Source organism: Rhinoraja longicauda, chromosome 8 (genome assembly GCF_053455715.1).
Source record: "Rhinoraja longicauda isolate Sanriku21f chromosome 8, sRhiLon1.1, whole genome shotgun sequence".
Lineage (NCBI taxonomy): Eukaryota > Metazoa > Chordata > Chondrichthyes > Rajiformes > Arhynchobatidae > Rhinoraja > Rhinoraja longicauda.
Genome location: NC_135960.1, coordinates 22,910,787 through 22,928,680, shown reverse-complemented (window position 1 = coordinate 22,928,680; position 17,894 = coordinate 22,910,787). Strand labels below are relative to the sequence as shown.

At 40.5% G+C, this 17,894-nt stretch overlaps 1 protein-coding gene across 4 annotated transcripts in view; it reads left to right on the top strand.

The window, feature by feature from the left end:
* Positions 1-17,894, top strand: part of thsd7ba (thrombospondin, type I, domain containing 7Ba) — a 681,502-nt gene that overhangs the window by 303,902 nt on the left and 359,706 nt on the right. For all 4 annotated transcript variants that reach the window (XM_078403389.1, XM_078403391.1, XM_078403388.1 and 1 more), the window contains exons 7-8: positions 3,087-3,242; positions 12,855-13,058. In XM_078403389.1, coding sequence (XP_078259515.1) covers positions 3,087-3,242; positions 12,855-13,058 — 360 coding nt within the window. The remainder of the gene's footprint in view (positions 1-3,086; positions 3,243-12,854; positions 13,059-17,894) is intronic.

Sequence of the window (17,894 nt, the reverse complement as noted above, 5' to 3'; positions counted from 1 at the left end):
AGAGTCATGAGTCAAGATTGCTTTATCATCCAGAGTTCATTATTCCTACCTGTCCTGCCCTTCACTCTAATGTTTAAACCCAGTGACCAGTCAATCACTAAAGACTGTACTTGTTGAGCTAATTATTTTAAAGCAAAACATTTCAAATTCACAACTAATAAACCAAATATCTAAGAACACATTTAAATATATTTAAAAAATAAAAAGTAGTCAGAAACAATTAAAAACAAATAATCTAAATCAAGTGAATTAAACAAAAATTAGATTAAAAATATAACAGACAATGCTGGAAAAACTAAACAGGTCAGGCAGCCACTGTGGAAAGAGACCTCTTATTGGAATTAGGAAAGGAAAAGTAACTTGCAGAAAGAGTGGAGAGGCGATTAAAGTTTCTCTTCAGTGCTGTTTCCTCTTGTTCATTGTAGTGGGATAGCTTTGATTGTATCAAAGTAACCAAGTGTAGGCTTACCTGGGAAATGTGAGAAAGGCCATACTTCCCGGCTTGACTCTTTGAGAAATTCTATATCAAAGGTCAGGTGTTCCAAGAATAGCAATTTACTCAAGTGCTTCCACCAAGTTCACTGGCAGGTCTGAGCAAATATGTTAGCTTTAGTGGAGGCCAATTCTCTGAATGCATTCAAGAGAGAGCTAGATAGAGCTCTTAAGGATAGCGGAGTCAGGGGGTATGGGGAGAAGGCAGGAACGGGGTACTGATTGAGAATGATCAGCCATGATCACATTGAATGGCTCGAAGGGTCGAATGGCCTCCTAATGCACCTATTGTCTATTGTCTATTGTCTATTGAAAAAGAAGATTGGGGTCATCATTTTGGCTCAATGAGCCGAATAATATCATTAGGCAATATATTTCTGGTGTTAGAATTTTAAATTCTGTGGGGAAAATGAGAGTTCAGAAGGATTAGGTTTGAACACCATTTTGTCAAAAGGAATCAGCAAGAATAATGAAAATCTTTTATATATAACTTGACAAAAAAACATTTATTCATTGGCATACTGACTCCATTGCCCAAATTGAAGGGAAGCTAAAATGAACATTAAAATACTGACATGCAAATCACTTTCTAACCATTGTTCGTATTTCTGCCAAGTAGGTTCATGAGATTGATCCCTGGGATGGCAGGGCTGTCATATGAGGAAAGATTGAAAAGACTAGGCTTGTATTCACTGGAGTTTAGAAGGATGAGAGGGGATCTTATAGAAACATATAAAATTATAAAAGGACCGGACAAGCTTGATGCAGGAAAAATGTTCCCAATGTTGGGGGGAATCCAGAACCAGGGGACACAGTCTTAGAATAAAGGGGAGGCCATTTAAAACTGAGGCGAGAAGGAACTTTTTCACCCAGAGAGTTGTGAATTTATGGAATTCTCTGCCACAGAGGGCAGTGGAGACCAAATGGCTGGATGAATTTAAGAGAGAGTTAGATAGAGCTCTGGGGGCTAATGGAATCAAGGAATATGGGGAGAGGTTGGGCACAGGTTACTGATTGTGGATGATCAGCCATGATCACAGTGAATGGCGGTGCTGGCTCGAAGGGCCGAATGGCTTCCTCCTGCACCTATTTTCTATGTTTCTAAGTGGTATCATAATCCTCAAAAACAAATAGGTTTTAACTGTATTTTCCAATGAACTCTCCACCGATAAAGCTCTTATTTACACATTTAGATATCACACTATAGAGTTATGTTTGTGTCAAAAATTCAGTTCCATGATCTGGTGCTGAAGTCTCTACTTCGGCTGCAGAAAATAGCAGATCTTGCCTTAATAAATTCATCTCAATCTCATCTTTAGAGGTCTCTGCAGGCTTGCTGCATATATCCCAGCAAATGCATTTAAAAATAGACAGATAAGAGGTAGCCAAAAATGGATATGCTTTATGTTTGGTTTTAACTACTCCTTCCCTGGCTCCCACTTTGGTTCTTGCGAAGTGAAGGGTGTGAGGTTGGGGCAATGGGGTGGGGGTGATTGCGGGAGGGAAGATGTGTTTAATTGGCACATGTATTGGTACATATATTCTTGAGTGTAAATGAGACAATAGAAAACCTACTGTCAGTCATGCTTGTCGGCAGTGCTGTTGTAGGTGGCTGGAGATATGTTACCCCCATAATTCATTTTATATATAATTATCCACATTAAAATGTATTTTGTTTGTTTCTATTAGTAGCTGAAAGAGAGACTTTTTAAATAGAATGCTTTTTGATCAAATAGACTGGCTGTTCTCAGGCTCACTTCATCTCCAGTACATTAGCTGAATCACCTGTAATGGGCATGAGCCATTTAAATAAGGAACAGAGGGAACTTGGAGGACAATAAAATCGTTTTTCTTGGTGCATTTAGTTTTGGTGTTTACAATGGTGATGATGTTTTTAAAACTTTGTTTATTTCATTATCATATACATCAGGGTGCAATGAAATTCCTAGTTGATATGAAAATCATAGGGCAGACAATAAGTACAATGGGCACAACAATAAATACAGACAAATGCAAAACAACAGAATGTTGCAAGGATTATAGTGATTAAATGTAGTGATACCTGAATTAGTACAAAACCAAACCCCCCAAAGAGAATAACAGAATGAGATAGTCTTAAGAGTAAGTGTCTATGGCAGCACCTCTGGGAAGGGAGTGTAAATCCGTGATTGGTCCAGGAGTATGATAGCAGTGGGGAAGAAGCACTCTTAAGTTTGTTTTTCTTTCTTCTTTCAAACTTCTATATCTGAGATAAAGGAATGACAAGGGCAGCAGGTATCCTTGGCAATACTTTGGTGCAACAAATAACCCGATTGGTGCACGATTTCAGAATCGGTCCTGAGATTCCACGATTCCACCAGGGTCAATAGCTTACTGAGAGTTACCATTGTGAAAACAGATTTAACTTCTGTCACTGAGATTGTTGAGTCGTAGCCAGCAGGGAAAGGGGGCACATGCCATGGTTAATTCACATTAAAAAAAACAAAAAAACTTTTTCTTGAGCATAATTTGGCAAATTTTCACATTGATTTTTTAAGCACATTTAACAATATTGAATAAAGGCAAACAAATAATCCGATTATATTTTATTTCAGTTTCTAGACCAGTGGAGCACAGCCTGTGCACAGAACCAACACAAGTAACTTCACAACTTTGCAACATTGCCTGTGCGACCGAATTTTTTGTTTCAGCTTGGACTTCATGGAGTCCCTGCACGCCTGAGAACTGCCAAGAGCCTCTAAAATCTAAAGGTATTTATTTAAAATGTAATAATTTGACTTAATATAGATGTACCCTCCTTATTTCGGTGTGAAATTTGTAACTAATTATCTCGATGTCTGACTCACAGCCTTATCAGATTTTAAGTTTTGTGTTGTGATCAATTCCTAACATCTGCTTCAAGCCTTGCTGAAATGTACCAGAGATCTTAAGATGCATTGTTAATAATAACACTTTTTAATTAGAAATGTTAACATTTGTATTACTTTAATCTAATTTCTCTTTTTTTTTAAACTTGCTGGATTTCGATTGTTTCAGAAGAAAAGCCTTTCATTTCTCTTCGCAAAGATACATTTTGTGCTCATTCGCCACTTAACATCTGTCACGCTCCATGAATGATGTGCACATTAACCAGCTGTAATTCAAAGGGAATTTATACAGTTGCAAAATTATTATCAGCAACCAACAGACCAAGGCATCATTTACAGAATGAAACTAGATATTTAATTGAACCTCAGGGATTAGTTGTGCTCCTGCTTGGATAGACAAAAGGGTGTCAACAATACGAATTAGATTAATGGAATGTCGAGCAAATTATTTTGTTTATGGTGCGAATGTCTGTTCTTCAGATTATTAAAATATTCATGAATCAACAACATTTATTTCAAACTTCTGAGGTTCTGTGCTTTGCAAGACTGTTCTTTCTCTTTATAAGTCACTAACTTACATGTCCAGACATTCTTCGCATCCAATTTCTCATTGCCGCAAATTCTTCACCCTAACACTTCCTTGGTGGACTTCACATTTTTTGAGCCTTCACCAGTCCAACAGAGCATCCAGGAAACATAGAAACATAGAAGATAGACGCAGGAGGAGGCCATTTGGCCCTTCGAGCCAGCACCGCCATTCATTGTGATCATGGCTGATCATTTACAATCAGTAACCTGTGCCTGTCTTTTCCTCATATCTCTTGATTCCACTGGCCCCTAGAGCTCTATCTAACTCTCTTTTAAATTAATCCAGTGAATTGGCCTCCACCGCCTTCCATAGCAGAGAATTCCACACATTCACAACTGTCAAGTCAAGTCAAATTAGGAAAAGGGGACGTACAATGAGATCTTGGTGTCAGTGCATCAGTCACTGAAAGGAAGCATGCAGGTACAGCTGGCAGTGAAGAAAGCCAATGGAATGTTGGCCTTCATAACAAGAGGAGTTGAGTAAAGGAGCAAAGAGGTCCTTCTGCAGTTGTATAGGGCCCTAGTGAGACCGCACCTGGAGTACTGTGTGCAGTTTTGGTCTCCAAATTTGAGGAAGGATATTCTTGCGATTGAGGGCGTGCAGCATAGGTTTACTAGGTTAATTCCCGGAATGGCGGGACTGTCGTATGTTGAAAGACTGGAGCGGCTAGGCTTGTATACACTGGAATTTAGAAGGATGAGAGGGAATCTTATCGAATATAAGATTATTAAGGGGTTGGACACGTTAGAGGCAGGAAACATGTTCCTAATGTAGGGGGAGTCCACAACCAGGGGCCACAGTTTAAGAATAAGGGGTAGGCCATTTAGAATGGAGATGAGGAAAAACTTTTTCAGTCAGAGAGTTGTAAATCTGTGGAATTCACTGCCTCAGAAGGCAGTGGAGGCCAAGTCTCTGAATGCATTCAAGAGAGAATTAGATAGAGCTCTTAAGGATAGCGGAGCCAGGGGGCATGGGGAGAAGGCAGGAACGGGGTACTGATTGAGAATGATCAGCCATGATGACATTGAATGGTGGTGCTGGCTCGAAGGGCCGAATGGCCTACTCCTGCACCTATTGTCTATTGTCTATTGTGCGTCTGGGTGAAAAAGTTTCTTCTCTCCTCAGTTTTAAATGGCCTCCCCTTTATTCTTAGACTGTGGCCCCTGGTTCGGGACTCCCCCAACATTGGGAACATTTTTCCTGCATCTAGCTTGTCCAGTCGTTTTATAATTTTATACATCTCTATAAGACCCCCTGTCAGCCTTCTAAACTCCAGTGAATACAAGGCCAGTCTTTCCAATCTTTCCTCATATGACAGTCCCGCCAGCCCAGGGATTAACCTCATTAACCTAGGCTGCACTGCCTCAATAGCAAGGACATCCTTCCTTAAATTAAGAGACCAAAACTGCACACAATACTCCAGATATGGTCTCACCAGCACCCTAAACAACTGCAGAAGGACTTCTTTGCTCCTATACTCAAATCCTCTTGTTATGAAGGCCAAAATGCCATTAGCTTTCTTCACTGCCTGCTGTACCTGTATGCTTACTTTCAGTGACTGGTGTATAAGCAGAACAAGGTCTCATTGCACTTCCCCTTTACCTAATCTGACACCATTGAGATAATAATCTGACTAATTGTTTTTGGTGCCAAAGTGGATAACCTCACATGTATCTACATTATACTGCATCTGCCATGCATCTGCCCACTCACCCAACTTGTCCAAGTCATCCTGCAACCTCCTAACATCCTCTTCGCAGTTCACGCTGCCACTCAGCTTTGTGTCATCTGAAAACTTGCTAGTGCTACTTCTAATTCCATCATCCAAATCATTAATATATATTGTAAATAGTTGCCGCCCCAGCACTGAGCCTTGCGGCACTCCACTCTCTGCTGCCTATCATTCTGAAAAGGATCCATTTATTCCTACTCTTTGCTTCCTGTCTGCCAACCTATTCTCTATCCATGTCAATACCCTACCCCCAATACCATGTGCTCTAATTTTGCTCACCAACCTCCTGTGTGGGACCTTATCAAAGGCTTTCTGAAAGTCTAGATACACTACATCCACTGGCTCTCCTTCATCCATTTTACTTGTCACCTCCTCAAAAAATTCCAGAAGATTAGTCAAGCAGGATTTCCACTTCATAAATCCATGCTTACTTGGACCAATCTTTTTACTGCTATCCAAATTCGCCATTATTACCTCTTTAGTAATTGACTCCAGCATCTTCCCCACCACTGATGTAAAGCTAAATGGTCTATAATTCTCCGTTTTCTCTCGTGCTCCTTTCTTGAAAAGTGGGATAACATTAGCGACCCTCCAATCCACAGGAACTGATCCTGAATCTATTGAACATTGGAAAATGATCACCAATGCATCCACAATTTCTAGAGCCACCTCCTTGAGTACCCTGGGATGCAGACCATCAGACTCTAGGGATTTCAGCCTTCAGTCCCATCAGTCTACCCAATACTATTTCTCATCTAATGCAAATTTCTTTCAGTTCCTCTGTCTCCCTAGATCCTCTGTCCTCTAGTACACCTGGGAGATTGTTTGTGTCTTCCTTGGTGAAGACAGATCCAAAGTACCTGTTCAACTCTTCCGCCATTTCCTTGTTACTCATAATAATTTCACCCATTTTTGCCAAAGATATTTGTCTTTACTAATCTTTTTATCTTAACATACCTAAAGAAGCTTTTACAGTCCTTCTTATATTCTTGGCCAGCTTAGCTTCGTACCTCATCTTTTCAGCCCGTGTTGCCGTTTTTGCTACCTTCTGTTGTCCTTTTAAAGTTGCCCAATCCTCTGGCTTCCCGCTACTCTTTGCTATCTTATACATCTTTTCTTTTAGTTTTATTCCATCTCTAACTTCCCTTGTCAGCCACTGTTGGCTCTTACTCCCCTTAGAATCTTTCTTCATCTTTGGACTGAAATGATCCTGCATCTTATGGATTATGCCCAGAAATTCCTGCCATTGGTGTTCCGCCATCATTCCTGCTAAGATCCTTTTCCATTCGACCTTGACCAGCTCCTCTCCCATGCCTTCATAGTCCCCATTTATTCAACTGCAACACTGACATCCCTGGTTTAACTTTCTCCCTCTCAAATTAAATCTGGTTCATTGGACAACACTAAATCCAGAATTGCCTTCTCTCTAGTACAAGCTGCTCTAAGAATCCATCTCAGAGGCACTCTACAAACTCCCTTTCTTGGGGTCCAGAACCAATCTGATTTTCCCAGTTTATCTGCATATTGAAATTCACCATAACCACAGTGGTATTACCTTTGCTACATGTCAATTTTAACTCCTTCTGCCACTTACACCCTTTATCCAGGCTACTGTTTGGGGGACTGTGGATAATTCCCATTAGTGTCTTCTTACCTTTACAATTCCTCAACTCTATCCACAGTGACTCTACATCATCAGTCCCTATGTCACCCCTCGCAAGGGACAGAATTTCATCCCTCACCAACAGAGCTACCCCACCTCCTCTGCCCACCTGTTGGGGTAATATTTGCATAGAGAATGATAGATGCCTGGAATATGCTGCTGGCTGTGGTGGTGGAGGCAGATATGATAGTGGCACAAGAAGCTTTTAGATACGTGAACATATCCGATCCGTGACCATATCACCCCCGTCCTTTACAAGCTCCACTGGCTCCCCATCCCCCAGAGAATCCAGTACAAAATCCTCCTCATGACCTACAAAGCCCTCCATAACCTGGCCCCATCCTACCTGACTGACTTCCTCCACAGACACACTCCAACCCGTACCCTCCGCTCTGCTGCTGCTAACCTCCTATCCCCCCCCATCCGGACGAAACTCAGATCCTGGGGGGACAGGGCTTTCTCCATCGCTGCTCCCACACTCTGGAACTCACTACCCCAAACCGTCAGAGACTCCTCCTCACTCACCTCATTCAAAACATCACTGAAGTCTCACCTGTTCAGCACTGCCTTCAATCACTGACCGTCACCTCACCTTTTTCCTTTTTCTGTTCGTTTACTTATTTATCTATTTATTTTATTTTCTATGTTTTAGTAAACCCTGTAAAGCGTCTTTGGGTGTTTAGAAAAGCGCTATATAAATGTAATGCATTATTATTATTATTATAAGCATGTGGATATCAGGGAATGAAAGGATATCATGCAGGCATCATGAATGGATCACATGCAGGCAGAGGACTTTAGTTTAACTTGGCATTATGTTGGGCACAGACATTATGGGCCAAAGAGCCTGTTCCAGTGCCGCACTGTTCGATGTTCTCTGTGCAAGTTATGTTGACAGAACACGAGATCAACATGCCCATATGAACAGGAACATTCGGAGCAGGAGTGGATCACTTGGCCCCTTGAACCTACCCCACCAGTTAGTAGGATCATAACTGATCTGTTTGTAACCCATACTCTGTATTTCCATCTACCCACGGTTGCCTTCCATCCCCTTATTTATCAAGAATCTATTTACCCCTGGCTTAAAAGTATTCCAAGATGCTGCTTCCACCAGCCTTTAAGGAAAAGACTTTCAATCATAACCCTGTTGAAGAATAAAATAAAACATTTGTCCTTTTTAAATGGGAGACACCTTATTGATAAATCATGACACCCTTTTTCAGATTCCTCCCCAAGAGGAAACATCGACACAGCCAAACATCTTTAAGAATGTTATATGCATCAATCAAGCCTCTTCTCACATGCAGATACAATATAAGCTTTTCATTGTAGCACAGCTACCTCATTTCAAGTCTTAGCCTCAAATATCTTGAAACTGCTTCCAGTTTCTTAACATCTTTGCCAAATTAGGCTCAAGAAAAATAAAAAGATTTTTTTTAATGTGAATTAACCAAAATGCAGAACTCAACATGATGCCATTGTACTAGTTAATGTAACACATCCATGCATTACTTTCCACAGCATAACATATATATAAACATTGTGCTCTATAAGCACCATGATAAACAACAAAAAAGGAAGTTCAGTATATAAAATCAAATAAACAATAATAGTTTAGAGTTTTAGAGACAGCACGTAAACAGGTCCTTTGGCCCATCGAGTCAGCGATCCCCGGTACACTTGCACTATCTTACATATTAAGGACAATTTATAATTTTATTTTTTTTAGGAGTCAATTAACCTACAAACATGTATGTCTTTGGAATGTGGGAGGTAACCGGAGCACCTGAGGAAAATCCTTAGTCATGTGGAGAACGTACAAACTATACAGACAGCAACCGTAGTCAGTATCAAACATGGATCTCTGGCACTGTAAGGTAGCAACTCTACCGCCGTGCAAAGACAAAAACAATGCCCCTCATATCTATGTAGTTCAGAGCTTAGCTGGAGGTTACAGTGCTTAATTGCCTGATGGTTGTTGAGAAGAAACTGCTTCTGAACCTGGACGTTACAGTTTTAGTTAATGTTAGCTTTAAGTTTAAATATTAGTTTGTTTCAATCTTGGAAATTTAATTGCACTCTGATTTCCTTTGCTAAATCTCCATTCTTGTGTTATCATATCATATCATATATATACAGCCGGAAACAGGCCTTTTCGGCCATCCAAGTCCGTGCCGCCCAGCGATCCCCGTACATTAACACTATCCTACACCCACTAGGGACAATTTTTACATTTACCCAGCCAATTAACCTACAAACCTGTACGTCTTTGGAGTGTGGGAGGAAACCGAAGATCTTGGAGAAAACCCACGCAGGTCACGGGGAGAACGTACAAACTCCTTACAGTGCAGCACCCGTAGTCAGGATCGAACCTGAGTCTCCGGCGCTGCATTCGCTGTAAAGCAGCAACTCTACCGCTGCGCTACCGCCCGCCCGTATATTTATTTACTTGTGCCGAGGCTGCAATTTTAATTTTAATTCTTCATGATCATGAATTATTGCTTCAACTCATTGTCTTGGAGTGTAGGGAAAATAATTTGCATGGATGATTTATTTGCATAATCATTATCATCATGACAAGTTCAGGCTGTAATCTCATGTATCATACGAGGAAGAAAGAATAGCTCTTGTTTACTGTCAAATCACACCGTACAGTGAGTGATTGGTGGAGAATGGGAAGCATATTCTCTTGCTCTTTTGAGTGGTGAATAGCAAAGTTAATTCAGGAAATTCTGCTGACAGTTTTAGAATTTGACCAGAACAAGTGGACCCGTTGGGCTCAAACCACTCCTGCATTGGTTCAGCACCCTCTCCACCCCAAACCCTCCCCTACCCTCCCCCTCCCTCCCCTCCCTCCCTCCCCTTGTCCCCTTTCCCCCATCTCCCCCCTCCTCCCCCCCTTATCAGACCCTGAAGAAGGGTCTCGACCCGAAACGTCACCCATTCCTTCTCTCCCGAGATGCTGCCTGACCTGCTGAGTTACCCAGCATTTTGTGAATAAATACCTTCGATTTGTACCAGCATCTGCAGTTATTTTCTTATACTGAGTTACTCCGGCGCTTTGTGTCTTTTTGTGTAAACCAGCATCTGTAGTTCCTTGTTTCAACACACTCTTCGTTCACTGATAATACCACAGTTATTGCTGGATCTACAACAATGAGATGAAGTGCTGGAGAAAGATAGAGAAACATGTCAGGCAGTCAAGATAATAATATACCTCGAAGGCCATAAGACAAAAGAGTCGGTTATTAACCTAAGGAAGTGAGGGGTGATACACAACCATGTCCTCATCAACAGTGTGGCTGTGGAGATGGACTATGGCTTCAGGTTCATGGTCATCAAGGTTTCAAGGTCAGTTTATTGTCACATGTACCAATTAAAGTACAGTGAAATTCAGATTGCCATACAGTCATACCAATAAAGAGCAACAAGATATCCAACTAAATTTTTAACATGAACATCCACCACAGTGACTCCCTCACATTCCCCATTGTGATGGAAGGCAAAAAAAATTCAATCTTCTTCCCTTCCTTGTTCTCCCGCGGTTGGGGCACTCTAACCTTCCGTTGTCGGGGTGATCTTGGCTCCTGCAACTGGCGGTCGAGCTCTCCGCATCGGGGCGATCAAGCTCCCACATCGGGGGATCTCAGCTCCCTGTGCTGGGTGACCAGACTCCCGTGTCGGGGCTAGTCGAACCTCCTGCCGTTTGGAGCTTCCCGACATCAGTCTCTACCCGAGACTGCGAGCCCCTCGATGATGAAATCTGCAGGCTGCGGTTGGAGTGTCGATCCCAGGCAAGGGATCGCAAGCTCCGATGGTAGGTCCACGACCCCGCGTTGGGGCTCAAAGTCAGTTTCGAGCAAGGGCGCCAGGTCCATGATGTTAGGGTGCAGAGCGACCGGAGATACGATCCAGAAAAAAATCGCATCTCCGGCAAGGTAAGAGATTGAAAAAAAAAATCCCCCAACCCCCACATAAAACAAACCAGAGAACATTAACACATACTTTTTAAAACACACTAAAAATAAAATAAACGACAAAAAGACAGACAGACTGTAGGCGAGGCTGCTATCGCTGACAGCGCCACCCAATATTACTTGACTTGATTTCTCCATGCCAATGAGATAACCTAGAACGCACATTAGTGTATATACCCTCTTTGGCCTCTGAGAAAATTGGCATGTCCACAAGGAAGTTCTTGAACATCTATAGTATTTTGATGGAATGCATCTCAGCCTGATATGACAACTGTTCTGCTGTTGCAGACTGAATCTACAGAGAATGAGGAACATAGCCTATTCTTCACAGGCTTGTCTCTTTCCATTCAGTCCATGATCACATTGCATTGTTTGAGGAAGGCTGGAAGTATCATCAAGAATGCCTGCCAACATAGCCAATCCCTTTTGCTCTGTTTAATCTTCTGGAAGAAGATACATGAGTTTGGAATTCAACTGCCCAGGCTTACAAACAGCTTCTTCACTGTTCCCACTGAGATCTGACTCCTAAACTAATCAAGTCTTTCACACCCAATTCCCAGAGATGCTGCCATAAATCCTACCATATTTCGTTTGCAGAGCTGTGCTTTTACACTACATTTCTTGTTATATTTATTATTACTTTGTGAATATGGTTTACTCCGTCAGGTTCACGTGAATAAAAATAAATAATCGTTCCGTGGTGTATATAACAAAAAACTTATCTGAATGTGAATGTGTATCGGTATCTGATAGTCCCCCACACAAGCTTGGAACCCCGTCATCACTCTCACTATTTTGAACTAAGGAACATCAAAACTAATTTCACAGCCTCTGTAGCAATGGAGACTTAACAAATTTGTAGACCAAAATCCCTATTCAAATATATGTTCTGATTTTAATTCTAAGCACACTATTTTAATGAATCCTCTGTCAACCAGCCAAACATCTTTTAATCCTTTGTTCTTACAAGAGTTGCCAAGTAATGCTGCACAGTTTTTCTACGTTGCCTCCCTGAACTATCTTTATTTCCATGAACTGGAATTGAATATTCCTGTACGGAGGGAAAATCCTCCTGTTGGATATTTATGTAAAGTGTTCATTTTCTTTTCCTACAGAATTTGGATGATCGTGATTGGAGTAACATTGTTGTTATGAACGCTTCTGTATATTATTTAAAATTGTGGCCTGACGATTTGCATCTTACTTTTTAATTGAGCACTTAGCACTGCACTTCAAGTAACACACAATTCGAGTATCATCTCTTTCCTTAAATTAATGATGCTGGATATTTAATCAATGAACATTTGGGTAGGTTGTGCAGTAGGGCCTGTTTCCACGCTTTGTGAATAAACATGTTACTATCAATATCGTCACAATGTTTTTATAGTGCTAGCTGTTGGATTATGATATATTTAACTGATCATAAACACTGATAGGTAGTGTAATGCAAATTTGTTCCATTGGTTATTCAAAACACCATATGTGCCCTTTCCTTGTTTACTCCACTGAGTTCTAATTAATCAAATTATAGGTTTCAAGATGAGAAGGAGGCATATAGTTGGGGAGCCCACTAGCAGCTCTGGAAAATGTCCTCACCTTGTTGAAGCCATTCATTGTGAGAACCCTGTTTGCTATCATTGGGATCTGCTTGAAGAAGGCCTCTGCATCGCAGAAAATAATCAAACATGCGGACAAGGATTTTACAACCATAGGATTCTGTGCAAGAATAATCAAGGTAAGTTGAATTCAGATTGCAAATGCTCAGAAGTTAATTGTTTTTTATTTCACTTATTGCTTAACTTTTCTTTATTTGTCAACTCTTCAGTCTCAATTTGTTTTTTTATGTATGTAGTCCATAAACCTTAATGTAATTTGGTTTCAATGGTTTTGTTTGTTTCCAATTTGTTCTTAACACGTTCTCTCTGTATCTAATTTATTGGTCAATCTCTCTGCCTGTGTTTCTTCCTATTTGCTGGGCAGTGACTGAAAGTAAAATGTATTATCTGGATAATTTGCTGAATTGCACATGCCTGCTCCTGTTTGTGAAAATACAGATAAACAAAACCATAATTTGTATCTTTTGGTGCTTGTGAACCATGAATTTCTGTTGTTTGTATAAAACCAAATCTGCATTAATTAGATCAAGCCTTGATCCGAAACAACCTTGTATTCATTTCCTGTGATTCAGGGTAAGTATTGCATTGATCAGATGGTGGATTACATTTCCCTTCCAGAATTTCTCCATGTTTTGAGAAGGTTAAATAGCAATTTCTTGATCATAGGTCAATATAATTGTCTGTACTTTCCTCATTCCTATGTACTTTCAAATGGCCCAAGTAGCCATATTAATTAAAAAAAACTTTGGATATATTCTCAAGATAGCTGGTGTTCTTCAGATCCCTTCTAGATCTTAATATGAAATTGAAATAGGCATTACTTTAAGTGACTTCCTCAAGCAATGTGTTTTGACATCAAAAGAATTTTCACAATGACTAAAAATAATTCCTATTTGTGTACTCTTGTTAAAAATTGGACAATGGGAGGAGGGAAAAAGTTGCACGAAAAAACAAGGTGAAGTTGAGTAATGTCAAGGGTGTCGACCCAAAACATCACCCATTCCTTCTCTCCAGAGATGCTGCCTGCCCCACAGAGTTACTCCAGCATTTTGTGTCCACCTTTGAGTAATGTCAAGGCACTTAAAGAAATCCTCCTTGGCAGGGAGCCAGGAATTACAGCACCTCCGGTTTGTTGGCTGTCAAAGTCTATGATAAGTGCAGAAGATTTATTCTGATTTCCATTTCAAAACATGTCTCAAAATGACAACTATACATTAGATTGACAATGTTAGCCGATTAATTGAACATTATCTACTGTATCCACTGTACCTGGAAATTAATGAAGTAGAGATGCCAGTTATTAATATCTCAAAATAATGTGTTCAAAAATATGTGTCATCTTCTTAAGGTTTCACAAAGAAAAGCTGCTTTTTCACTGGAATTGCTAATATAACCTAATGAGTTGGTGGAAAGTATAGATGCTGTCACAATTTGTGAAATGTACTCTATCACATTAACAATTGCATACAAATTTCAATCAGAATACTTTCACGATAAATACAGTGTCACAGTTACAAGTTAATATATTTAGTTTATCCCCGTAGCCATCTTCTTCTACATGTGCCTATCTTCCTCCTTTGTTAACACATCTCTGTTATTTACCCTAATTGCTGACTATTGTTGTTCATGAATGTAGTGCAGATTTACATTATTTAAGTTTTTAAACCGACTATATTAATTTTGAATCAATATTTCAGGTCACTCAATCTACCTGAATAGAGTTGAAGCAATGTTCAAATGTATTAAATAAGCTTAAAAGCAGCATGTTTCTTTTCCAACATGACATAGTGACAGCATGTGGCATTGATGTATTCTCTCTTTTTTCGTACTCTTTTATTTTTCTCACTGTTCTGCGTTCTGTTATTGGGATTTTCCTGAAGAATAACCTCTGTGGAGACGGTAGCATTCACATTAAAGCCATTAAAGACACAACTAAATTGATGGCCCAGTGAATGAAGGCTACCAAAGGCTCGCGACTACTACACAATGCATACATGTGGGAGATTGAGAGCTCTGGCATTATGTATTGTGCCAGAGAATCTGTCAACTGAGACTCTGCCAAATATTTGAAAGCTGTCACATTTGGTACTTAGGCTTTAATGGAATATTTCTAATAAAACATCAGAGTCTCTGCGAAGTGACTCCACTGCTAGTTTCCAGGGAACCATGCATGGTGTTTTGTGCAGTGTGGAACATGCAGCTTGTCCTATGGAAAGTTATTTGATAAGGACACCATCATCCTGAGAAATGGTTTGGAAACGTTTTTAATTCCAGTGAAATTCCAGTTACAGGTACACAATGAGGACTTATCTCGGTATAAAAAGTAAGATAGAATTTTCCAAAGAATTTTCCATGAAGTCATGAACGCCATCTCAATAGCACTCATATATGAAGCTTTGAGCTCAAGAAAAAAATTGTTAGCAAAGCTCACCACTCCACACAGACATGGTAAATGTAAACAGTTCTCCAAATGTTGCATTTATCAACATCTTGGGGTCAAGGAAAGAGCGTTCACATCACGGCCCTGTTTCCACCAATCTTTCCACCACTACGCACAAGAAGCACAAGACGCCGTTGTTTGCTGAACAATGGCTGAACAACTTCTAATCTTGTGATGTGGACTCGATAGGAAGAAGATCAACATCTTTGGCCACTTGGCAAACTTATGACAACAATAGAAATCAATCATAAATTAATCAAAATTCTAGACTGGAAGGCATTCTTTCCCATCCTTAATTCACATTTAGCTATGTAGACGGATATATCTGAAGTAAAAAACTGGCATCAAGTAAGTATTGCATTACCCCTATGAAGGTGGGCGGCACAGTGTAGCATCGGTAGAGTTGCTGCCTTACAGCACCAGAGACAAGGATTTGATCCTGATCATGGGTGCTGACTGCATGGAGTTTGCATGTTCAGTTTAGTTTAGTTTAGTTTAGAGATTCAGGGCGGAAACAGGCCCATTTGGCCCACCAGGTTCACGCTGACCAGCGATCCCCGCACATTAACACCGTCCTATACCCACTAGAGACAATTTTTACATTTACCAAGCCAATTAACCTACATACCTGTAAGTCTTTGGAGTGTGGGAAGAAACCAAAAATCTCAGAGAAAACCCACGCAGGTCACGGGGAGAACGTACAAACTCCGTACAGACAGCATCCGTGGTCAGGATCGAACCTGGGTCTCTGGTGCTGCATTCGCTGAAAGGCAGCAACTCTACCACTGTGCCACCGTGCCATCCAAATTTTTTTAATGGCAGACAGTTCTCCCTGTAACCATGTGGGGTTTTTCTGGGTGCTCTGGTTTCCTCCCACATTCCAAAGACATACAGGTTTATAGGTTAATTGGCTTCTGTAAATTGTCCCAAGTGTGTAGGATAAATCTAGTGTATGGGTGATTGCTGGTCGGTGTGGACTTAATGGGCCGACAGGCCTGTTTCCATGCTGTATCTCTAAACTAAATTAAGGTGTTACCAGAGCATGCTGATGTTCCCATATAAATATTCAAAGCAGGCAGATTCCAATATCAACCAAACTGTAATTCAACAAGATCATGGGTGATCTTAAAATTCTATTGATCCCTCTCTTGATTGTGCTGGTGCCAGTCCTTTTGGGCAATAAATCCCAACGATTCACGACTATCTGGTTGAAGAAGTACCTTCTCATCTCAATGTTGATGCTTTATGTGAGATTATGACTCCTGGATCTAGAAATGTCAGCCAGGGTAAACTATCATCTCTCCATCTACAGTCAAGCACTGTAAGAATTTTGTATGCTTTTTTACAATCACTTATCTTCTTCTAACCATAACTAGAGGACTTGGCTTTAAGGTGAGAGGGTCAAAATTTAAAGGAGATGTGCAGCCCAATTTTTTTTTTACACCGAGGATGGTGGGTGTCTGGAATGCACTGCCTGGGGTTGTGGTGGAAGTGTATAAGATAATGGCATTTCAGAAGCTTTTGGATAGCCGCATGGATATGCAGGGGAATGGAAGGATATGGATCACTTGCAGACACATGAGGGGACTAGTTTAGGTGGCATCATGTTTGGCATGACCATTGTGGGCAGAAGGGCCCATTCCTATGCTGTGCTGTTCTACGTTCTATGTAAATGTGTATAGGCGCAGTAATCTTAATGTATCCTCATCGGACAAACTTTCCCATTCCAGGAATTGATATAATGAAAATAACACAAACTGCAGATGCTGGAAATCTAAAATGAAAACAGAAAATGCTGGAAATACTCAGGAGATCAGACCACATATTTGGGAAAAGAAACAAAGCTGATGTTTCAGGTCAAAGACTGCTGGCCAGGGTCTTTCACCTGAACCAACAGGCCTCCCCACAGATCCCACTTGATCATCTGTTCCTGTTTCAGCATTTCCCTTTTTTATTATTAATCTAATGAACCTTTGTTGACCATCCTATAGCAAATATAATTCTTTCTTAGATAGACACAATGTGCTGGAGTAACTCAGTGGGACAGGTGGCATCTCTGGAGAGAAGTAACGGGTGACATTAATTGTGATCATGGCTGATCATCCACAATCAGTAACCTATGCCTGCCTTCTCCCCATATCCCTTGATTCATCTTTAAAACATTTTCTGTTTTTCTCATTTTTAAGTGGAAGCTGAATATTTAGAAAGTAAAAATTACATCAACTATTTGTTAATGTACAAAGATTTATTTGAGGACATAACTGGCAGGGTGATTAAAATAGAAAAAAATGATGCAGAATATTTAGATTCCCAGCAGGCATTTGATCAGGTACAGCATAAAAAATTACTGCACAAGTGCATACTCATGACATGCGGGGTAAAGAATTGGGAACTAAGTGAAAGCAGACTGGAAAGTGACTGATTCTGAGCCTCTATTTTAGAAAAGCTGTAAGGAGAAGCCTGGAAACTACAGTCAGTGAGCTTTACATCAGTAGTGGGTAAGTTATTGGTGAGC